Source organism: Vidua chalybeata, chromosome 13, assembly GCF_026979565.1.
Source record: "Vidua chalybeata isolate OUT-0048 chromosome 13, bVidCha1 merged haplotype, whole genome shotgun sequence".
Taxonomy (NCBI): Eukaryota; Metazoa; Chordata; class Aves; order Passeriformes; family Viduidae; genus Vidua; species Vidua chalybeata.
Window position 1 is genome coordinate 1,653,054 of NC_071542.1, and position 23,230 is coordinate 1,676,283.

Here is a 23,230-nt window from a genome sequence, read left to right on the forward strand (position 1 = left end):
TTTTAAGAGTACACTGGAGATAGTTGTCAGTGAAAGAGCAGGGAAAGGCTATTTGTGGGATATTTGTCTCTGCCACATTTCCAGCATGTTTAATCTTCCACACTTGTGTTGCTGGTGAGCTGCTCTCCCAGGCTGTCTAGTGCCTGATTCTACACACAGCTTCATCCTTGCTTCTGCAGAAAGGATATTCATGCTGATAGTGGCAGCCACAGAGCTGAAGAGCTGCAGGCAGACCCTTGCAGGGGCTGGCAGAGGGTCTGTTGATACTGGCGGTCCTTCCTAAAAAGAACTTAGATGGACCAGCAGGCAAACCTTAATCTGTTCATGAGGATTAAATTAAGTACGTCCCATCTAAAAGAGGCTTGAATGGAAAACTGGGTTTGTGAAAATGATTTTCCAAATTGAAACTTTCCTGGTTTACGGTATGAAGAAGTCCCAATAGTGCATGCTTTCTGTTCTTTCCCTAGTTTTCTAGGGGAAATACCAAGCTGGGTTTTCCCCTGAGCCTGCTGATGCCAGAGAGCCACGATTTGACTTTCAGTACCCAAACTGAATTATCAAGAATTGTAGATTCATTCATTCAGATTCTTACTTGTCACATGTAGGGAAAGGAGAGAACCTTGACTCTTGCCAGATTAAAAATTCCATTTTGCCCTCCTTTTCCAGGTCTTTATGTCAGAGGACATACTGGACAGCCAGTGAGCGTGCAGGCTGGGGGCAACCTGTGTTTGGAATGTGTCTGCAGGGAGGGCTTTCCTGTATTTGGAGGATGGGGATGAGAGTTGCCTGGAGTTGGTCGAGTGAAGTTGTTAGCAGTCACGGTTAAAGCTCAACCCAAGAGTGTTCTCTTGACTGTGTTGCTGTGTCTGGGGAGCCTGGGAGGCTCTCTGCTCGCTGCTCTCTGCCACGAGGCCGTGCCTGACGTGCTGTTTGCCTTGGCAGGTGTCGGCCGTGCCGCAGAGCTCGGGCAGCCACGGGCCGGCCATCGCCGCCGTGCACAGCGGCCACCACCACCCCGCGCCCGTGCAGCCCCACGGCAGCCAGGTGGTGCAGAGCCACACGCACCCCACGCCCCCGGCCGTGCCCGTGCAGGGCCAGCAGCAGTTCCAGAGGCTCAAGGTAACGTCAGCAGCTGCCTGATGTCAACCATCCTCTCCCAAAATTCCTTCTCCGGCCAGGTCCCTTCTTCCATCCATTTTGCCTTCTCTTCCCTCCCTGATGCTTCTTGTGTTTGGGGTTCTGTTGAATGCAGAAATGGACTTGTCTTTCTGCTGAAGCCCTGTTGTTTCACATGACCATAATCAAAAGAAATTGGACTGGCCAGGAAAAGATTTGTGGCAGGGAGGGAAAGGAGGAATGTATTGCTTAGAGTATTTGGATGAATGGGTTAAATTACCAAAACATTTGGTGCTTTTCTGAACACATGGCATATGTGGGTGGTTGTGTGGGAGTAATTTGGGAGTAAGGAAGGCTCTATTCTCAGATTATGCGCTGCAAAACCCTTAAACAAAGAGAAAAGTCCACCAAAAATAACCCTTTTAAGTTGCTACATTTGGAGAAGGCACATACATACAAACTGACGCCTGTTTCAGCTTCTTCCAAATACGGTGTGAGTATTTTCCAGTTTTGGTGGAAACCACCACCCTTTCCTTTTGCTGAATGTGGGAAACTTCATTTCTACAAACCTCTGAAAACCGGTTTCCAAAAGAGTGCTTCTTCCTCACAGGGAAATCCGTGGAAAGTCCTTTGCTGGTGCAAGGTTGGGGCTATAGATGAGTCTCTCTCCCGTTGCTGTTGTTTAATTTCAGACAAAAGAGAGGTCCCGTGTGTAGCTCCTGCAGCTGCTGAGTGCATGGCCAGGCTGCTGGAGGCACAGGGACCCAGAGCTGTCACTTTAGGCTGTGGCTGTTCTTCCAGTACCTCTGAAAATTGGCTGTTGGTACACGAATCATGAACCTCTTACTGTGTGAGGTGTAAAACAATTTACCGCCCACAGTTGCCATTTTCAAAGCCCTTCTACGTTGAACTGAAATGTCTGGCTTTTTGAGAGAAGTGCAAGTGTGTACCTGGCAGACATCTACTACACTGAATATGTCATTTCCACTTTCTGCTTATTCTTAGACATCCATAATAATTTCCACATATGAATGCAGGAAAAATACTCAGTCTCGTTCTGTTTATCCTAGCAGTCACTTCAGTGATGGTAGATTTGGAGTGTGCTGGGTTTTGGTTTTTTTTTTTTTTTTTTTTTTTTTAATTCTGAGTAATTCTACTGATCTGTGATGCCTTTTTTTTTTTTTTTTCCTTTTTGTCTTTTTTTTTTAGTAGAGTTTTATCTTGTGGGCCAGGAGTGGGGAGTGAGTACCTCTTATTCAAACAGTGCTGGTAGTACACAAACCAGGCTCATGAGCTTTTTGCTCCTTAATTCCCTGCCCAGGCTCAGGGCTAACAGCTGTGTTTTCAAATGATGAGCGTTTTGCAGAACAATGGGAGGTGAAATCAAATCTCCTCTGCTAATATGACCTGTCTGGTCTGTCTCCAGGTGGAGGATGCTTTGTCTTACCTTGACCAGGTGAAGCTACAGTTTGGTAGTCAGCCACAGGTCTACAATGACTTTTTGGATATTATGAAGGAATTTAAATCTCAAAGGTAACAAGCTTTGCTTCATTTTGCTTCTTTCCGGGTTAGAAAGAGTGTGGGTGGACATGGGAGCATAGGGCAGGAGCTGAATTCTGTCCTTTGCATACAGAATAACACACCTGGACAATGATGTAAAAGCAGTTATGTGCTTTATTTTCTGAAAATGAAATGCATCCCTTCATTTATACTAGATCTCTGCTTAGAGTGGGAGTTCACAAGTTCAGCCTTGACAGCTGATTCATCTGGCTGTCTGGTTGTCTGCCCATTAATAATGGTCAGACTTGGGACTGGATCTCGTGGATATAAAACGCTGTCTGGGCTGATAAAATAATGCTAATGTCACTATTGAGTTCAGCAGTCTCTTTATAGGACTCAGTTTTGCATTGTTTCGTAGGCTAGAGGTGATAAGGGGAAAAAAATCGACTGGAAGATTGCTGTGTGGAGAGCCTTGTCCCACTGCAAGGTGCCAGAGGACAGTGACATTGTGATCTTATTCCTTCCTCAGCATCGACACTCCGGGGGTGATCAGCCGTGTGTCGCAGCTCTTCAAGGGCCACCCAGACCTGATCATGGGCTTCAACACCTTCCTGCCACCTGGCTACAAGATTGAGGTGCAGACCAATGACATGGTGAACGTGACCACGCCGGGGCAGGTTCACCAGATCCCCACCCACGGGCTGCAGCCCCAGCCCCAGCCGCAGCCGCCGCATCCGTCGCAGCCCTCGGCGCAGTCAACCCCGACACCAGCACAGCCGGCACCACAGCCCACACCTGCCAAAATCAGCAAGGTGAGAGGCTTTGGGTGACCTGCACTAAGAGCACGGGGATCCTCCTGCCTCCAGCTGAAGCTGGTGTGGAGCTAGAGAGTGAAAAATTAACTTCCACGCTGCTTTTCCACAGTATCAGTGAACCTTCCTGTGTTCCCCTTCTGCTGCTGGATTAGTTTCTCGTTTTCAAACCTGAAGATGCAGTCATAGTTAATTTGACAGCAATTCAAATAAGCTTTCCAAAACAAAAAGGGTTTGGAAAAGCTTTGTTGCTGGCAGTGGGGAACTGAAAGCCAGTCAGAGCATCTGGTGAATGGCACGCACATTATTCAAGAAGTGATCCAGCAGCCCTAGGGAAAAGGTTCCTAGTTAAAGCACTGGGCACACACTATCTGCCTGCTTTTGTGTATATTGTCTTAGACCTAAAGTCCCAAGAAATTGCCCATAAAACAGAGGTTGTGATAAAGATGTTCTCTTTGGTGTGAAAGGGTGTGTGTCGTTTCAAATGCTTGAGGCAATGAAGCCTTTAGGAAACCTTCATTTGTTATTTGGTGGCTTCTGCATTGCTTGAAGTCTTGTTTTCAGATTGAATGGTTTTTGTAGAGGGGTCTGGTTCAGCTGTCAGCTGGAAGGGCTCAGGAATTATTGGCAACATCTAAAGTACAAGAGTTTAGCAAGATGACCATGATGTTGCCTGTTGGTATTGGTTGTGCGTGCCCAAAACAGAGACCTTTTAGTAACAAAGAAAATTTGGCTCTGGCTTAGATATAATCCAGATGCTACTGTCCAAAAGGTGCATTTTATGTGAAACAGAACAGGATAATAGACGTTCAAGGAGATTACTCCAGATCAGATTTTGTGTATTTTAGCCTCAAAGTGCAAAAATATTTCAGAGCCTTAGGAGGGAATCTTCAAAGTTTCAAGGGTTAAACTGTTAAACCCTAAACTGGAGAAGCTAAAGGAAAAGGTAACATGCAGTTAAGAAGCAGCAGGATTTAAAATGCGGCGGTTAGCTGATCTCTGGGCAAACATTGTTGGGACATGCAACTTCCTGCTCAGAAATGGCAAACAAAAACATGCTGAAAGATTTGCTAAAAGATTCACCAAACTGGGCACTGCAGATCATTCCAGAATGAACTTGCCTGTGCCAGATTTCAGGGATTTTTTCTGAAGAAGTACATGCTCTCGGTAGAGTTGTAGCAGTCTCTTTCTTAATACCATGGGACAAGTGGTTTTCTCCCTATCAAACCTGCAAAATGTTGAACTACCCTTGCTGAAACTTTAAAATGAACCAACCTGAGGGACAGGCTAGACAATGAGGTAAAATGTCCCTACAAGCCAGGTAAAGCTGTAGCTGAGCAAGGCAGAACCTTGTAACAGGATATTTATGGCCATCCTAAAGCAGTTATTTACATTCTCAGTCCTGAAAACTCTGTGTAATACAAGTTTTGAAATGTAAAACGTGAGGGGAATAAGTACTTCCATTTCCATTTAAAATTGCCACCTCAAAACTAAATTTTCACCTGGCTGTTCGACGCCCATTGAGAGTATCCAAAATAATTACTCACTGCCTGCTTTTTGTCTCAAGAAACTCACGTTTTCCCTTGCTATTGCCTTCATGCATCCCACAAATGTTCGCTAGTGCCAAAGTGATTGCAATGTTGGAGCCAGCCATACCTATGCATTTTAGTTCTGTTAAGTTTTTGCCATAGTTTGTGTCTCCTGTCAGTTTTCAGTCCAAAGCAATTAGCAAAGAAAATCATCTTCAATGACAACAAGGCATTTTGTCTCCGTGATGTGGTTTAGTCTCTGCTGGCCCACTAAATATTTATTTATCCCTAAGTGGATTAAAAATGCCTTTATCCCGACCATGGGGGGACGTGGTGCTTCCTAACACAGCCTGTGTTCTCCTCAGCCATCGCAGTTGCAGGCTCATACTCCTGCCAGCCAGCAGACCCCCCCGATCCCGCCGTACGCGTCGCCGCGCTCGCCGCCGGTGCAGCCGCACACGCCTGTGACAATCTCTCTGGGCACCACACCATCCCTGCAGAACAATCAGCCCGTGGAGTTTAACCACGCCATCAACTATGTCAACAAGATCAAAAACCGGTTCCAGGGACAGCCAGACATCTACAAAGCCTTCCTGGAGATTCTCCATACGTATCAGGTGAGTGTTGGAAACCTGACTTTGTGTCTACGTGTGGTTATTTCTCTTGCTTTGCTTTGGGGGTGGTGTCCAAAACTTGCACTTGGTTCTTCTGCTGTACTAGCAGTGGCCAGGGGATTATCACAGACTCGTTTGGATTGGAAGGGGCCTTAAAGATCATCGAGTCCAACCCTCTGCCATGGGCATGGGCACCTCCCAGGTCGGGTTGCTCCAAGCCCTGTCCAGCCTGGTCTTGAATTCTGCTTGAATTAAGCAGAAGTCTGGCAAGTTAAAAAGATTACATAGCCGTATGAAGTAATAGATCTCAATCCATCATCTTTGTGTGGACGTGTCTGAAATGCTTGTTTAAAAACTGGATTTGGTGTTTTTCTGTGAGCCTGTGTCAGGATGAGGCAATGTGGCCATAGCTCTATGTTAAAAGCAAAAAAAAACACTTTCTTGGTCAGTGTCTTACTGTTCAGGGCCCGTTGGGCGATTAGGATGTGTTTATAGTATATAGAAGTATAGATATTTAGAATATATGAGAGTCATACCATTAATATAGTGTGATGCTTTGCGTAAGAAGCTGAGACCTTTGCTATTTCATAATTTCTATCACTGAAAGTTTCTTTCTTCTTTGTCACTTGAATAGTTGGTGCATTCTTTCTTCTGACACTTCTCCCCTTTCCTCTGGCAGAAAGAGCAGCGTAATGCCAAGGAGGCAGGAGGGAACTACACACCAGCTCTGACAGAGCAGGAGGTCTATGCCCAGGTGGCTCGCCTCTTCAAGAACCAGGAGGATCTGCTCTCGGAATTTGGGCAATTCCTGCCTGATGCCAACAGCTCTGTGGTGAGTACCTTTGGAGATAGGATGAAATACCTAGTGCAGACTGTTCTGTGTGATGCCAGTGTTCAGAAAAATGTGCTTTTGCTGTAATTTTCCTGGGGTGTAGGTAGGAGGTCGGGGGGGGGGTAGACTATGTTTTCTGTCTACAGCTTGTCTCTTAAATAACTTTTATTGTAAATGCAATTCCTTTGCCTGAAAGGGTTGTTCTAAGTTAGTGCTGTAACTGCAGTAAAATGCTTTGATCATCTAGAGCTAGGAGGAGCAGCAGACTCCTGTGGACTGCTGCATCCATCTTTGGGGGTCCCCAGCACAGGAAGGATGTGGATCTGTCAGAGCAAGTCCAGAGGAGGTCACCAAGATCATCAGAGGGATGAAGCACATCTCCTTTGAGGAAAGGCTGAGTGAATTAGGATTGTTCTGCCTGGAAAAGAGAAGGCTCAGGGGTCACCTAATCGTGGCCTTCCAGTACCTGAAGAGAGCCTCAAAGAAAGATGGAGAGAGACTCTTTACAAGGGCATGGAGTGACAGGACAAGGGGAAATGGCTTCAAACTGAAAGAGTGTAGGTTTAGATTGCATACTAGAAAAAAATTCTTCCCTGTGAGGGTGGTGAGAGACTGCCACCAGGCTACCCTGGGAAGCTGTGGCTGTCCTGTCCCTGGAGGTGTTCAAGGGCAGGTTGAATGGAACTCTGAGCAACCTGGAATAGTGAAAGGTGTCCCTGACCATGGCATGGCATTGAAACTGAATGATCTTAAAGGTCCCTTCCAACCCGGCCCATTCAGTGACATTTTGCGTGGGATGTAGCCCTAATGGTCTTATGGGTTTGTCTCTGACCAAGCTGTTAAGTAAGACAACTGCAGAGAAAGTGGAGTCGGTCAGGAATGACCACGGGGGCACAGTGAAGAAGCCACAGCTCAACAACAAGCAGCAGAGACCCAACCAGAATGGCTGCCAGATCCGACGGCACTCGGGCACCGGAGCAACCCCTCCGGTGAAGGTAAGAGCCTGTGCTGCTCCTTCAGAGCCTTCTTTGTCCCAGGAGGCTGGGGCAGAGCAGGCTGTGTTTTCCACGTCCTTGTGACTTTTGTGGCAGGGGCTGCAGCTTGAGAACACGGAAAATAGTGTTTGTCTTTTAACCTTTCAGAAGTCCTTGTTTCCAAGCACAAGTCTTTGCCTCTGATTTTTGCAAAATGGTGGTATCTGTTCCTGAGGGTGGGACATAGTTACTTTAATGGCTTGAGGAAACAGGGTTTTCATCACTTTCTAATAAAGATGTAGTTTTATTATCAGTGTTTAATGAGGGGGAGTTATGGAGTGTGGAGACGAAAGTCTCAGTAATGCCACAGAATAAATTTGCCCAATATTTGTAGCAAATGTTCCTAGGATGAGCTGAAAAGGTGTGACTGAAAGCTTTGTTGTAGTAGAACTTGGAGCAGATGCAGTAGAATCATGTTTGCTCATCTTTCCTGTGATCAAGCTTTTAATACAACGATAAATGTTTATTCTCTCAGCAGAGTTCGCCCTTTTCAAATGACGCACGATTTGTGAGAGCAGCGAGGCTTTGTAGTGCAACAAAAATTGTCCTGTGGCCAGGTGGCCTCGTGTTTGTGCATGAGAGATAAATTTGCCTGTTTTTTTTTTTGAAGCCAGTATATCTTCCTTTGTCCTGAAAAGCATTAGCAGGCATAATTGTACCATTTAAGTCCCCTTCTGCCCTTTCTCCTCCTCTTCAAATCGAGGGCACCAAAATGAAGCACGTTTTGGAGGCAACTTTTCAGCCTTAATGACAATGGGGAAAACAAAGCATCTTGCAGTAGAATGCAAGAGAGAAAAAAAATTGTCATTCTGGGGAGGTGTAAGATTTGCAGAACTGGATGAGTGATAGGAAAATAATTTATTCTGGCAGTTTTCCAAACTAGTTATCAAAGTAAGATACGCTGTAGTGTGATTGAAACAATCAGGTAGTTACAGGAAAGGGTGAAACAATGTATTACAAATATTTGGAGTGGCATGCTACTTATTAACATTCAGTAAATTAACTTGTAGCATATGCTTTAATAGACTTTTCCTCCAGAAAGGCCACCTTTCCTTGAACGTGAAGCACATGGTGGGGACAGGGGCCTGGCTCTTGTGTGTGATAGATAATCAAATTATCCCAGCTTGCTGAACACCCCTTTTATTTTTCATTGCTTTTCTTTTTTTTTTTGATAACAGAAGAAACCAAAGCTGCTTGGTTTGAAGGACCAGTCTTTGGCAGAAGCCAGCAAACATGGTGTGGGGACAGAATCCCTCTTCTTCGAGAAGGTGAGAGGCAGGAGGCAGATGTTGCATGTCCTTGATGTATGTCCTTCCTGTATACACATCTGGATTTTTATCGCAGTGATTTACACCACCCTGATAACATTTCTCAGCTTGACCTCAGATGTATCCTGCGACCTCTAAGTCAGATACATTGAATTTTTTAAAAAATTGGTTATTTTTTTTACACATGCCTTTTCCCCTAAAGCTCCTTCTCCAGCTTTCCACCTGCTGCTGCTGCAATTTCTTCGAGGGAATGGGAATTTTTTCCTGTAACCCACACTCCAAATGGTTTTCCCCTTTATAAGATCCCCGTACAGCTGATGATGTGCGTGGCGTGTCTTGCTGTGTTGGCACAGCTTGTACCCATCTACAGCCAGCTGGCTGCAGTGGGGGAGCTCAGTTTACAAAGCACCTGATTCATATTTACATTGGGCTGTTGTTTTTTGTGTTTTTTTTTTTTTTTTAATTTCCCCTCAGAGATTAATCTAATTAATTGCACAGTTGTTACCTGTTGCTGGTTTAGCACACAGATCAAGTGAAGGAGATATGGGATGTTGCCAAGTGGTACCTTGGTGTCTTCTCTGAGGTGTCCATACAGTGCCTTATAGCTCAGAGGGGAGTCTGGGATTAACTTAAAATCATCCTTTTAAGCAATATTCACACACTGATGACAGTCTTGGTTGCTCCCTGCTGATCTGGTGAATTCTGCAGCGTGATGGGACCCAGCTAATGGTAACTGGGAACCAATTTATTGCTTGGAAAATGTGTAGGTGTTAACATGAGTAAACCTAAAAATCCCTGCTGTGGAATTATAACCAGAATGATGAATAACTTAACAATGATAGATCTGGGTCTGATGTGTAGATCCAGCTGTTCTTGTGGGAAAGGTAGTGGTGTTGGGATGAATAGTTTGGCTTCCTCATTCTGTGAAGATTGGGGTTACAGAAGGAGGATTGTCTGTGACAATCCAAGCTGGAAGCAGGCAGAGGCTGGAGAGGTGTTACCCAGGGTGTGGGTCTCATACCCCCCACTCCCTATTTGAAATACTCTCTGGAGTTTAAAAGCAGCCCTGGGTGGGTTTGTGATGCTGCACATTGTCCATGATTCCAGTGTTTTGTTACAGCTGTGACAGGGTTCTTTGAAGGATTTAGTTCTTCACTTGCAGCTCCTTTCTTTGAGTGATGTCCCAGTGCTGACATCGCAGGGGATCCCAGCGTGGGGGTGGCTTCCATCAGTACCAGTTTGTCTGGCCCTGTGTACAGGGCACGTTCTCTCTGTTCAGCTCAAGGATCTGTGTGCCTCGGTGGGAAACACAGTGTCAAATCCAGGTCTCCTGGACCTCTCCCTGCTTACTGTCACCCTGACAACTCCTCTCCTCTTGTCTCCTGGGTCAGGTCCGCAAAGCTCTGCGTAGCACAGAGGCGTACGAGAACTTCCTGCGCTGCCTGGTGATTTTCAACCAGGAGGTGATCTCCCGGGCCGAGCTCGTGCAGCTGGTCTCTCCATTCCTGGGGTAAGTGCAGCCCCTTTCCTGCTCTGTTTCTCTTGTGGAGCCAGGAAAGAAACACTCACCTTCATGGTCTTCTGAACTGCCCTTTCCTATCCTAATCCCAGAGAGATTCCCAGCTGTGTCCTGACAGGCAGCATGCAGGAGCAGTACAGGTGTTTCTTGCTGTGTGTCTTCCCTTTCCAGCAGGGCAAACAAAATTAATAGCAGCCTCCTATTGCAGTTTCTTGCTCTGGAATTATGGGTTATGTCATTTGGGAAAAGATCGACTGTCTAATTACACGGGAAATGTCCCCCCAAAAAAGCAGAGTGCTGATACAACCTCACTGAAGTTTCCAAAAGGCAGTTGGATTCTGTCACAAAGCCAGAAATGTTAAGGAACTCTGTGCTTTAAATAGGAATTTACGACTTCCATGATTGTCAGCAGTGTACAGAACAGCTCTATTAATTGGTTAAAACCAACAGATACCCTCTCATCAACTTTGGGCAGCAGGATTAGTGTTTCTTCTGCCTGGGCACTGAATTGCTAGTTCCAAGGGAGAAGGCAGCAGCAACATAAATTGGGTTCAGGACCCCATTACAGTAGCTACTGTGCAGAGAAACTGCCCTAAGGAGCTTCCACTCCCTCTGTAGGTCCACTGGAACTAGTCAGGCACCAGAAAAGGTGCAATAGGTAGAAAAGGTGCAATATTTGACAGGAAAATTCTGTACTTTTCCCATCTAATGCCTGTGCTCCTATATCCTGAGATATAATACAGGTTTTTTTTAATTCTGGAGTTGGACATTATCTTTTGCCATACAATGAATAAGCAATGAATAACTAGTGATTCAATTAGTAACAGGTTCAGTTCATCCTATTGCAGGAGCTCTGCATGAAATAAATAAATGCTGTATTTTAGACAAATGTTTCAGGAAATTCTGCAAACAGGCAAACGTGGGCCTTGCAGGCAAATGTTTCTCCATGATTTATGCTGCTCTGTGAAGTCTGGTTGAAGCAATTGCTTGGCACTGAAACCTTTTGTGTAGTTACAGAATTGCCTTTTGGTTTCTTCTTGCTGCCTCTGGAAAGGAAGGGTCTGGTTTAAGGTTCAAACCATTGGCAAACAACGAGGAATCTGGCCTGAATTCACTACCAGGGTAGTTTGGGGAGACCCAGATGTGACTGTGCCACGAGTGCTCTTCCTGTAGCAAAAGCTTTGACAGCTGCTCCTTGCTGGTCACTAATCCTAAAGCACCTCAGTTGCACCAAGAGAGCAATCCCCCACCTGATCAGCAGCAGGTGCTTGCTTCCCATTTGGTCAGGCTCTGTGGGAGTGGGGTTGAGCAGAGAGAGTCTTCTCACCAGATTGATCTTTCAGAGGGCTGTCTGTAGTAATCAGTTCTAGCCTCAGCACGGCAGCTCGGTGCCGTTTGCGTTCTGTTTAGCTCGTTTTTCACTTAATTCCTTTTTTATCTTTAGGAAATTCCCAGAACTGTTCACTTGGTTTAAAAACTTTCTGGGATATAAGGAGTCTGTTCACATGGAGACGTATCCGAAGGAACGGGCTACTGAGGGGATTGCCATGGAGATTGACTATGCCTCCTGCAAGAGGCTGGGCTCCAGCTACCGAGCCTTGCCCAAGAGCTACCAGCAGCCCAAGTGCACGGGGAGGACTCCACTGTGTAAAGAGGTAAGGCAGGGGCTGTGCCACAGAGGAAAGCTCTTCCCAGCCTTTTTAAAGCATCGGAGCAAAAGCGAGCAAAACAGAGCAGGGTGGGGGATTTCGTTTGCAGCCCTGTGTTGGAAAGGTTCCTGGGGGTGTCGGGGCACATCTGGTGGTGGTGAACACGGAGCTGGGGCCAGGCAGCTGCCTGCCCAGCACTGATCCACACTGATGCGTGCTGCTGCTGCACCCAGGCGTGTGTGGGCACACCATCCTGGCTCGGGATCGCCACGGCGCGTGTGGCAGCCCGAGGGGAGCACACCCAAGGGATTCCTGGTGGCGCTCCCGTAAACATCTGGGTCATATCCAGAAGCTATTGCACAGGGTGAGGTGTCAGTCTAGGAACTGGGTTATGCTGGAAGCTGACTGGGAGTTGTGGTACCCACGTGGCTTTGGCGGTTGGCATCAGCTCTTCTCCGGCAGCGCTTGTGAAAGGTTTGCACAGAGCACTGGGGGGCAGCTGGAGAAAAACCTGCTGGATAGTTATGGTGGTTAATTACTGACATACCCAATGCTCCTACATCTTATTTATCATGTGTTATGTGAAGGGAACGTTAAGATTGCAAACTTAAGTAGGCGATGATAGATCTGTCTTTCTGTGTGGTCTTAATGTGGTCTCAGAAGTCCTTTACAAGGTAGTATGTAATTCAGGATTATTGCTACCTTTTTACCTAAATTCTCACTTAGCCTGCTTGTAGAGTTGTCTCCAGGCCAACTTTAAAAGAAAATCATGTTTTCTCTAGACAGATTCTCCCACGTATTCCCTCAGATGCATCTTTCTTTCTCCCTGAAATGCTGAATTTTTAATCCGTGTCTTGACATGTCTCTCAAAAGCTTCTTGTGTGATGCAGTTACAAACTTTTCTCCCTGTGAGAATCTAATGGCTCAGTTGTTCAGGCTTTGGGTTTGTGAAAACTGGACCTGGCTTTCAAGACTGCCTGCCAAAATCATTGTTTCTTTGCCATCGGCCTCTTTGAGGTTGTTGTTGGTTTTTTTGTTTGTTTGCTTTTTAATGTTCTGCTCCTGTATTGAAAGCTGCAGGTGCTGAGCTGTTTTGTCAGGAAAGGTGATGCTGGGGTATGGTTTTATACTTCCAATTAGCCTTATTTGGAGGCAGCAACTGTGTCCTGCCTAACAGTCAGGTCTGCTGTGGTGACCATACAGTGTTGATGGTAAATCACACATGGGGAACCAGCTGGTTGCAGCTGACTAATCCAAAGTAGCAGAAAAAGCTCCTTTCACCTTTATTTTCCTCTTCTCCCGCAGGGTTTTTCCTCACAGCTCCAGCCTATGAATTTTTCAGGCTGCCTGGCTGTTTGGGTTCTGGCTGTTTGGAGTTGCCCTGTGAAAGCTGGGCTTCGGAAGGGGCACACACTTTTTCCAGCTGGGAATTAGATTATCCCGTCAGAAGACTGCTCTTGAAGCTGGCCAGGTGTGATCCCCTTGAACACTGCCCGTGACTCTTGTTCTCTCTGTTTCCCTCAAAGGTTTTGAATGACACCTGGGTCTCCTTCCCGTCCTGGTCTGAAGATTCCACATTTGTGAGCTCCAAGAAGACACAATATGAAGAGCACATCTACAGGTGTGAGGACGAGCGTTTTGAGGTAAATTGCTTTTCCTTGGTTCGTGTCTCGGAAAGCTCCGCTCTGTGAACAGTCAATGAGTTTGATGTAATGATACCTTTAGTTCTGCATCTTTTACTGTGTCTGCCGCCTGGTTTTTGGCATAAAAGCTTGTTTTCTCTTCATGCAAGAAGCAGTGGCTGCATAACCACTAAGCTGCCACCCCTGCCCCTCACCTTTTCTGCAGAGCTCTTCATTCACCCGCTCCACATGAAACTGTTGAATGGCCAGCATGGAATTGTTGCATCTTTTCTGTTCTTCCTGCCCACGTAGTGCATGAGAACATGCATTCCCCTGTAATCATCTGCAAAGCAATATGTTCAGGATTTTAAATGACTGACATTTTGACTGGAAATGGAAGTTAGCTGGGCAATTACCTGAATCTGCACAGATTTGGCACGTCCTTTTGTAGAGTAACTGTCAATTGTGTTCTGTTCCCAGCTGGAAGATGTAATTTCCGAACAGTATCATTCTGGTAGCTCTTAAATTCTTCCACAGTATTATTTAGGTAGCAGATGAAATGTAATTGAATTATTTTAGAGCAGCTCAACACCAAAGTGCTCGAGTACACCTTGTTAAACAGGCGCAGCTTCTTGTTTCGTGTCACTTGAATGTTTGCCTCCGTGAAGTATCATGTTTTGTCTATATTCAAATGCTACGGCTAACGCACTGTTCTCTCCAGCTGGATGTTGTCTTGGAGACCAACCTGGCAACCATCCGCGTTCTCGAGGCGATCCAGAAGAAGCTGTCTCGCTTGTCTGCGGAGGAGCAGGCCAAATTCCGGCTGGACAACACCCTGGGGGGCACCTCGGAGGTGATCCACCGCAAGGCTCTCCAGAGGATATACGCTGACAAAGCAGCTGACATCATCGATGGGCTTCGCAAGAACCCGTCGGTGGCTGTTCCCATCGTGCTGAAAAGGTACTGGCTGCCCCAGCCCCCTGCCCCGGGGTCCTTCCCAAAGGGTAATGCACTGTATGCTGTCCAAACTTATGGAAGCGTAGCTAATTTCTGCCCCTAAGGAGTGTGCCCTCCACCAGGCTGTAAATTTGCCCCAAAAGGTTGTGGCTGCCCCACTCCTGGAGCTGTTCAAGGCCAGGTTGGGCAGGGCTTGGAGCGACATGGTCCAGTGGAAAGTGTCCCTGCCCATGGCAGGGGGTGGAACAAGATGATCTGTAAGGTCCCTTCTGAACCAAACCATTCCATGATTCTATTATTCTGTGAAAACTAAAAAGTTCATTTATATTCTGGGCAGTTGGTGTATTCCATAATAATCACCTAGAGGGAATTGCCCTCCTGAAGCAAAATCCTTACAGCTCAGCAGGAAGGATATAGAGCTTTTTTCTTGTCTCCTCTTAAACTTTCTTCTTCCCTGGTGTCAGCACTGTGTGTAAGATAAGGGAACTGTTATCCCAGGGCTAACTGTGATCCTTTCCAAATCCTATGGGCCTGTATGCCCAGATCGTGGTGTCTCTGCTATCCCCAGTTTCCCTGAGGAATGTTTCTGTTGTCAGCCTCCCCTTCCTCAGTTACAGGGGAGTGGATGCTGCAACTGGTCGAGGTGTGTAAGCAGCAAATGCTGTTCAATGTCTGTGGGACTCCTGGCCCTGTGTGCTGGAGTTCTGGAGCAGGGCAGAGCAGCCTTCCCAGGATACCTGCAAGGTCCCACTTTCCCTACCCTTCTTGGACTGACTCAGGGGGGGCTTTGCTTGGGATGCTGAGTCAAGGTTCAGGAGTGCATTCCCAGGGTACTCAGGTGTCCATGCTTTGTTCAGTTGTCCAAACTTAGCTGCCCCTGTTCCACAGGTGGAGCTTTCTGGGGATTTCTGAGAGACCGGGGCCGGCTTTTTTGCCTTCCCTGTCCCTTTATTCCCTCCCCTGGGGCTGCTTTGTTCCTGTGTGGTTTTACCTAAATGTGAAAGAAACCCAGAGTGGTTTCTCCAGAAGAGTGTGTCCAGGGGGCACCTCCTGGAAAGCTCCTTTCTGTGGGATGTCTTTGATCCATGCCCATTTCATTGGGAGTTCAGCTCTTGTCAACACTCACCGAGAGCCAGGGGCCAAGGTTTTTCTTATATGCTCACCTCTTAGCTCACCTTTGTTTTCTTGATCCAAGGTTAAAGATGAAAGAGGAAGAGTGGCGAGAAGCCCAGAGAGGATTTAATAAAGTCTGGCGAGAGCAGAATGAGAAGTATTACCTGAAATCCTTGGACCACCAGGGCATCAACTTCAAGCAGAATGATACCAAGGTCCTAAGGTCAAAGAGTCTCCTCAATGAGATTGAAAGCATCTATGATGAGGTGAGATGGTCACCAACAGTTTCCTTCCCTCACGCTTTATGTACTTTGCTAGTGCAGTTTCAGTTCCTGTTCCTCACAGCCTGATGAAGGAGGAAATCTGTTCCACTGGTGGAGCTTCGTAGCAGGCTCTTGGGTGGTGGAGAGGGGTTGTTTGGGCTGATTTTTATGCTGTTTCTCCTTTGTAGAGGCAAGAACAGGCTTCAGAAGACAATGCTGGAGTCCCCACAGGCCCACACCTCTCACTCGCCTATGAAGACAAGCAGATCCTGGAGGACGCTGCCTCTCTCATCATCCACCACGTGAAGCGGCAGACGGGAATCCAGAAAGAGGACAAGTACAAAATCAAGCAGATCATGTATCACTTCATTCCAGACCTGCTGTTTGCTCAGCGAGGTGAACTCTCGGATGTGGAAGAGGAAGAAGAAGAGGAAATGGATGTGGACGAAGCTACTGGGGCTGCAAAAAAGCACAACGGTGTTGGGGGTAGTCCTCCCAAAACCAAGCTGATGTTCAACAACACAACAGCCCAGAAGCTGCGGGGCATGGATGAGGTCTACAACCTCTTCTATGTGAACAGCAACTGGTACATCTTCATGAGGCTGCACCAGATCCTGTGCTTGCGGCTGCTGCGGATCTGCACCCAGGCCGAGCGGCAGATCGAGGAGGAGACGCGGGAACGGGAGTGGGAGAGGGAAGTGCTGGGCATAAAGCGAGACAAGAGTGACAGTCCTGCCATCCAGCTGCGACTGAAGGAGCCCAGTGAGTGACCTCTGGTGGGAGGCTGGGGGGAAAATGGTGTTTCTGTTTGTGGTGTGGTTACAGAGTGTTTTGGCGTCTTCAGGCACGCCACAGCAGTGAGCCTTTAAGATGGGCTCTCTTTATGGGGAGATGGGAAGATGTGGAGAACATGGGACTTGGACTAGCAGAAGGATAATACGCAGCAGTTACTTCATGAGAGCTGTCATTGTACACTTGAATATCCTCAAGTTCCCTAAGTAAGACCTTTCAGAAATAAAAAGCTCGTGGGGGAGGCTAGAGCTAGAAAGCAAGAGGTTATGAAAATACCCGTGGCCTTAAAAGGTATGATTTTATGTACAGAGATTTATGTCCATAAAGGACAAGTTTAACTTGCTCTTCAGCTTATGTGGGTCACCTGAGGACCAGAACTCACAGCAACCCTTCCTGGGGGTGGTGTGCCCATCTCTCCCCCTTCTCTCCTGCTGCAGTGGACATTGATGTTGAGGATTATTACCCGGCCTTCCTGGACATGGTGCGCAACCTCCTGGACGGGAACATGGACTCGTCGCAGTACGAGGACTCGCTGCGCGAGATGTTCACCATCCACGCCTACATCGCCTTCACCATGGACAAGCTGATCCAGAGCATCGTGCGACAGGTGGCTGCCAGCAGGGCCTGGGGGCTGGGTGTGGGGCGGGCCAGAGAAAGCAGGCAGGTTGTTTGCTGCTCTGAGAAGCCAGGCTCGCGTTGGAGGCTGTGTTGTATGCCCACGTGGGGAATTTCAGGGGTAACAAGGTAAATTCGGGGTCTTCCTTCATCCAGCTCTCTAACCCTCATAGTAGAGAAATGATAGAAATCGATTTCTGATCTGTTTGAATTATTGAGAATATCCTCTACAGAGTTCTCCTTGTTTTCCAGATGTTTTAGGATGTAAGTATTCAAAGCATGTCCAGAGCTAATCTTGCTTTAGCTTTGAAAAAAAAAAAAAAAAGAAATTACATCTAAATAGTTCCTTTCCTTTCCATCAGTGCTGTAGGAGTGCACACTTTTTCTAAAAACCTTTTGTCTCTTTTATCTGGCTGCTGGAGTAGCTCATTTTGGCTGTTAAACTCCAGTCCTTTTATTGGGTTGGTAGGAAGAATATGTGAGCAAAGGAAAAATTCTTGTGCCTTTTTGTAGCATAAAGAACAAAAACAGACACAAGGGGCTGGAAGTGAAATAGCTTGAAAGGGCTTTCCTCTTTCAGAAGGGCAGAGCTGCTCTTCAGAGGCCCTTCAGTCCAGAGATTAACTGAATTCAGAAGACAGTCGGGAGACTTTTGATTTTTAAACTTACACAAAATATGGATTTGATCTTAAACCTCCCACCCCTCTCCTCAGACACAGCAGCAGCCCCTTGGTGAGGAGAGGACGCGCTGTGTCACGGAGCTCTGGCCCTTCCTCCCCTGCTGCTGATCAGAATGTTCTCTGTGTGTACTTTTTCTCTGAGTAGCTGTGCTTTGCCACCTGCTAATTTTTCTAAAGCTATTGTAGGTTTTCCACATAGTAGCAGAGATCATCATCATCAAGTGGAAGAAGCGAGGGGATTTTTTTTTTTTTTTTTTTTTTTTTGCTTGAGCTCAATTCCATTGTCACACCCTTACTTTATTCTATTCTGATGGGGGTGTAGCAGCCTCCCTGACAAACCCCTTCCCCCCCGTTGCTCCCGTTTGCAGCTCCAGCACATCGTGAGCGACGAGATCTGCGTGCAGGTGACAGACCTGTACCTGTCAGAGAACAGCAACGGAGCCACGGGAGGGCTCCTGGCGTCCCAGTCCTCCCGCACGCTCCTGGAGGCCGCCTACCAGCGCAAAGCCGAGCAGCTCATGTCCGAGGAGAACTGCTTCAAGGTAAAGCCAGGCTCTGAACCGCAGTGTAAAGCCAGCAGGAGCTGGGGGGGATGCCTCAGAAAGGGAGAGGCACTGGGCTCTTTGAAAAAGAGCCTTGTTTAGGCAACCAGAAATGAAGAACATTAACTCCATCCCAGCCAAAAGCAGCGCACGTGCTGCCAGCTTTTGGAGCACAGGTTAATGCTTCTGTAAGGGCCCCTCAGAAATGAAGTTTCAAGGAGGAATATATTTCCTGGAACAGCAATGAATATCCCCAGTGCTTCACAGCAGCTTTGGGCTGTACCATACTGACTGCTTGACTGCCACTGCTTTTGATTTGTTAGCTCAAACTCTCCTGTTTCTCTGGTGTCTCAATTTTGTCGATTGTTGGGAGATCTGCCACTATTGACTGGGCATTAAATCACTGCTGCCTGCATACCTTGCTAATAAACGTGTGCTAATCAAATCCATACCTCCTTTGCTGAAGAGGCAGGAAGTGGTCAGGCCCTTTCTGAGCCAGAGAAGTACTTTGGATAAAAGCCTGAGTGTACAGTATCTCTTCCTGTGCTCTCAAACTTACTCTGAGGGCCCGAGAAGCCCCCAGAACTGCCAACTTGCTTCATTGTCCCTTTGCCCCAATGAGAAGTGAAGGTGTTTGTTTCTATTTCAAACCTCCTCTTGCTGAAGTTCCTTCTGCTTTTTCTTTGTAGCTGATGTTCATTCAGAGCAGAGGTCAAGTTCAGTTAACCATTGAGCTGCTGGACACAGAAGAGGAAAACTCGGATGACCCTGTGGAAGCAGAGGTAAGGGCAGCTTGTCCAGAGAGCTCACTGTAGTGGCCAAGGTTGCCCTGGATCAGAGTGTCCAGCTGAGCAGTGGCGTGGTCCGTTAGCACAAGACAAAGAAACATCAAGGTCGTGCCATAAAGCTTCCGGTGATGTGAGCAGGCAAATCCCTCTTGGTTTATTTCGTATTAGAAAATACTCAAAACCACATAAAGAACCGTTGTACCTGCCTTTTTGGGCATAAGGCGCACCGAGCCTTCAGAAGGGATGTTGTGCTCTTCTGCGTGACTTCCAGCTTAGCCTCCTCAGCCCTCGCCCGTTGGTTGTTGGGAGGGCAGTGGCTGATGCGTGCTCTGTGCTTGCTTCCAGCGCTGGTCCGACTACGTGGAGCGGTACGTCAACTCTGATTCTACCTCCCCTGAGCTCCGCGAGCACCTGGCCCAGAAACCCGTCTTCCTGCCCAGGTGAGTGGCCAGGCTGTGCTGGGAAAGGCCCTTAAAGCTCATCCCATTCCATCCCCTGCTGTGTGCAGAGACACCTCCCACTAGACCAGGTTGTTCCAAGCCCTGTCCAGCCTGGCCTCGAGATCCACCGCCTAAGCTGAGCTGCACCCAGCTGTGCAGCGCCAGGAGCGGGTGCTAATTCCAAGAGGGACTCTCTGGTTTGCAGGAATCTGAGGCGGATCCGCAAGTGTCAGCGTGGTCGGGAGCAGCAGGAGAAGGAAGGGAAGGAGGGAAACAGTAAGAAGTCCGTGGAGAACATGGAGAGCCTGGACAAGGTGGAGTGTAAATTCAAGCTGAACTCCTATAAGATGGTGTACGTGATCAAATCAGAGGATTACATGTACAGGAGGACCGCGCTGCTGCGAGCTCAGCAGGTAGGAGCCAGCCAGAGGATGGGGTGGGCTGCTGGTGTTTCCTGGGACCCAGGGGAAGGAAGGAGGCGTTGCCCTTCCAGCTCTTTGGGAAGCTGTAAAGGTTTGGGTTTATCCAAGATGAAAAGAGCTTGTGACTCTAGATGGGTGAAATTTAGGAGGATTGCACTGGAGGAAACTGATCTGGCCATCTGGATGCTTTGACACTCTCATTTTCTCATCTTACGGGAATATTTCCATCCACTTCTATCATGTATTTAGGTTTATAAAACAACTACTTACCATGTTTCTTGCTGATGACATACAGGTAGTGGCCTTAGTTGATCAGTTGTAAAGTAATTCTCTTAAACTTTGCATCCACATCAGATGAGAGTATTTTATTGCAGCACAGTGACTCTTTGAAATGCTGATACTGAGGATTCTGATTGAATTCCGTCTATCTCATTCAACTGGCACGAACCTCAAGGAAATGTAAACTCATAAACAGGATACTGTGTGCCAGTGCTCTTCACAGAGAACCTGAGCATAAATTCTTGAAGTGTTAAATACGTAGTGTGCAGCTTAGCCCTTGGTTACTGGAATACACTGAGGGAGCTGTAGAAGCTACATTGGATTTTGGAAACAAATCTATTGGATTTAGCAATTAACACCCCAAAGCAGTCAGTCTCTGGGAGAAGAACAGACAAACAATAAAATCTCTAAGTTTTAATCTGGAGGTTTAATTATATTGGCTGTTTTCAATTATGACTGTAGCCATGGCTTTATACCGTCTGTCCTCCATTTTACATTCCTTAGGCAGATGCTCTTACCCAAAAAAGTGCACAGTTCTTCCTCTCCTGATGTTTCTGTTAAGTCAGAGCTTCTTGAGCCTGTTAGACCTGATCTGGGTCTTAATTTTCTGTAGCAATTGTGTCCCCAGTCTGCGTAACACACGTTGAACTTGCTCTTTCCTGGGACTGTGCCCCTCTCGGGGGGCTGGGGACAGACCCCGAGGCCTGGGGAAGAGCAGGACTTGACTGGTCCTGGGTGCCAGCAGAGGAGGCAGCAGCATCTTCTGGGCAATGCAGAAGGGACTCACTCTGACTGGGCATGCAACTTTCAGGCTCCCACTGGACATGTTCTGTGTCCCCAGCCCGTGAACTGCTGTATTAAACAAAGAGCATAAACTTTTTTTATTTCTGAGCTCATTTTGCCACATTTTTCCTTGGAGAGGAGACTCGGGGGGACCTTCATCAGAGCTTTCTCTGTGTTGTTAGTGCAGTGCCTGCATTACAAATTGCCTGTGTGTTTGATCCCCTTGCCTGTCTCAACCAGTAGCCAAGCTTGGTGTTATGCTGCAGTTTGGGGGTCAAAGCTGCCTTTTCCTAACACCTCTCCCTGTTCCTGCAGTCCCACGAAAGGGTGAGCAAGCGGCTGCACCAGCGGTTCCAGGCCTGGGTGGACAAATGGACCAAGGAGCACGTGCCCCGCGAAATGGCAGCCGAGACAAACAAGTGGCTCATGGGTGAAGGCTTGGAGGGCTTGGTGCCCTGCACCACCACCTGTGACACAGAGACCCTGCACTTTGTCAGCATCAACAAGTACCGCGTCAAATACGGCACGATATTCAAGACACCCTAGGAGTCCCCCGGGGCGAGGGAAGAGCCCGGGAGATGTGTGTGTGTGTGCGCGCATCCAGGGAAAGGAGGGAGATGCCTTTCTCCCCTCACTGTGTATCTCGTAACGTGGCCACTTGACTAGTGCGTGGCTGGTACAGCCTGTCCCGGCGGGATTCCCCGTGGGGACGTGGATCTCCGCCCGGGGCCGCGGGCTGCCGGCCCTTTCTGGGCAGGAAGGACCCTTCTCTGAACTGAGCCATCCCAGAGAAACACCACGAGCTCGTATACACACCAGCAGCGTTGAGGCTTTGACTCCCCGGAGGCCCTGAGCGGCGAGGGAGGGGAACGGGATGCTCTCCACCGCCGGACCGCTTGGATGTGTCCCCAAAATCCGCAGGTGCCCGTCGCCACCGGATTCTCCTCTCCTGGCGGGCTCCGGCGTGGGGCCGTGGGGCTCCTCTTGCTCCCTCCCCTCCCTCCCAGGCTGGACTCACCCTGTGCAGATCGGTCTGTCCTTTCTAGTGCCAGTGGAACTGTTTTATTTTTATTTTGGGTTTTTGGTTTTTTTTTGGTTTTGTTTTTTTTTTTTTTTTGTACCTGCTTGTTTACTAGTCTCTCCTAGTGCCATGCACCAGCTTTTCACACACATGTACGTACACACACACAGCAGAGAACAACAAGATTTTAACATGTTTCCCTCCTTTTTTGTAAATAAATGTACAAATTGTCAATTTTTTTGGGTTTTTTTTCCTTTTTTGTTTTTTTGGTTTTTTTTTTTAATTAAAGGAATTCTGCTTGATGTGCTAGCATAACTGTACTAGCTTCTTGTGTACCATAGTACCAGGTGGCTTGAGAATTAGTACCGACAGACAGACCGATGGAGACATTTATTACACTTTTTACCAAAGGGAGTTATCATTGTAGTGCTTTTGTGTGGAAACTTTTTTCTCCTTTTTTTGTAAATAAAAAAAATAATGTCTTTGTTCTTAACTGGAGGAAGACACTCGCTCACCCACAGCCGTGTTCCTGGATGAAAGGCACTGTTGCAGCATGCAGGTTTTGGGGTGGGAGAGGGGAGGGAAGAGGGAGGTGTAATCCCAACCCCTTTTCTAAGGCTGGCAAGAGGAAACAGCAGAGGCAGCGTGTGCATTTGGGGGTCAAACAACTGAAGTATAAGCATCCTGAAAGAAATATAAATATAGAGTACATAATTTTAATTTTTTTAAATGTTTGGCTTTTTTCCTGGTGGGTAATTTTTATCCACCTTGTCTTCCAGCTCCAAGGATCTTCGCTTTTGGGAAGTGTTGCTGAGCAACTCAGCTGGGGCTGATTGTGCTGATGTATTTTTCCCTTTCTGTGTTGGAGAAAACATCACGGGAAATACCAAGCCAGTATTTGACAGAACTGCTCTGCGTGTGTGTGTGTGCGCGTGTGGGCAAGAGAAGGAGGAGGGACTGGGGGTGGGTCTTGGTGCATTTCACTCCAGAAATCCACATATGGGATATATATTTTTTTAAGTAGAGAAATTTAACGCTGG

At 47.4% G+C, this 23,230-nt stretch overlaps 1 protein-coding gene across 2 annotated transcripts in view; it reads left to right on the forward strand.

Moving 5' to 3' along the window:
- The window catches only part of SIN3A (SIN3 transcription regulator family member A), a 31,066-nt gene extending 8,383 nt beyond the window's left edge, over positions 1–22,683 (forward strand). For both annotated transcript variants that reach the window (XM_053954734.1, XM_053954735.1), the window contains exons 3-21: positions 943–1,119; positions 2,543–2,649; positions 3,146–3,428; positions 5,323–5,574; positions 6,251–6,403; positions 7,240–7,398; positions 8,616–8,705; positions 10,097–10,215; positions 11,669–11,879; positions 13,400–13,516; positions 14,217–14,455; positions 15,648–15,831; positions 16,017–16,590; positions 17,058–17,227; positions 18,284–18,457; positions 19,147–19,239; positions 19,591–19,685; positions 19,891–20,098; positions 21,485–22,683. In XM_053954734.1, coding sequence (XP_053810709.1) covers positions 943–1,119; positions 2,543–2,649; positions 3,146–3,428; positions 5,323–5,574; positions 6,251–6,403; positions 7,240–7,398; positions 8,616–8,705; positions 10,097–10,215; positions 11,669–11,879; positions 13,400–13,516; positions 14,217–14,455; positions 15,648–15,831; positions 16,017–16,590; positions 17,058–17,227; positions 18,284–18,457; positions 19,147–19,239; positions 19,591–19,685; positions 19,891–20,098; positions 21,485–21,715 — 3,636 coding nt within the window. In that variant the 3' untranslated portion in view covers positions 21,716–22,683. The remainder of the gene's footprint in view (positions 1–942; positions 1,120–2,542; positions 2,650–3,145; positions 3,429–5,322; positions 5,575–6,250; positions 6,404–7,239; positions 7,399–8,615; positions 8,706–10,096; positions 10,216–11,668; positions 11,880–13,399; positions 13,517–14,216; positions 14,456–15,647; positions 15,832–16,016; positions 16,591–17,057; positions 17,228–18,283; positions 18,458–19,146; positions 19,240–19,590; positions 19,686–19,890; positions 20,099–21,484) is intronic.
- Positions 22,684–23,230: the final 547 nt, after the last annotated feature.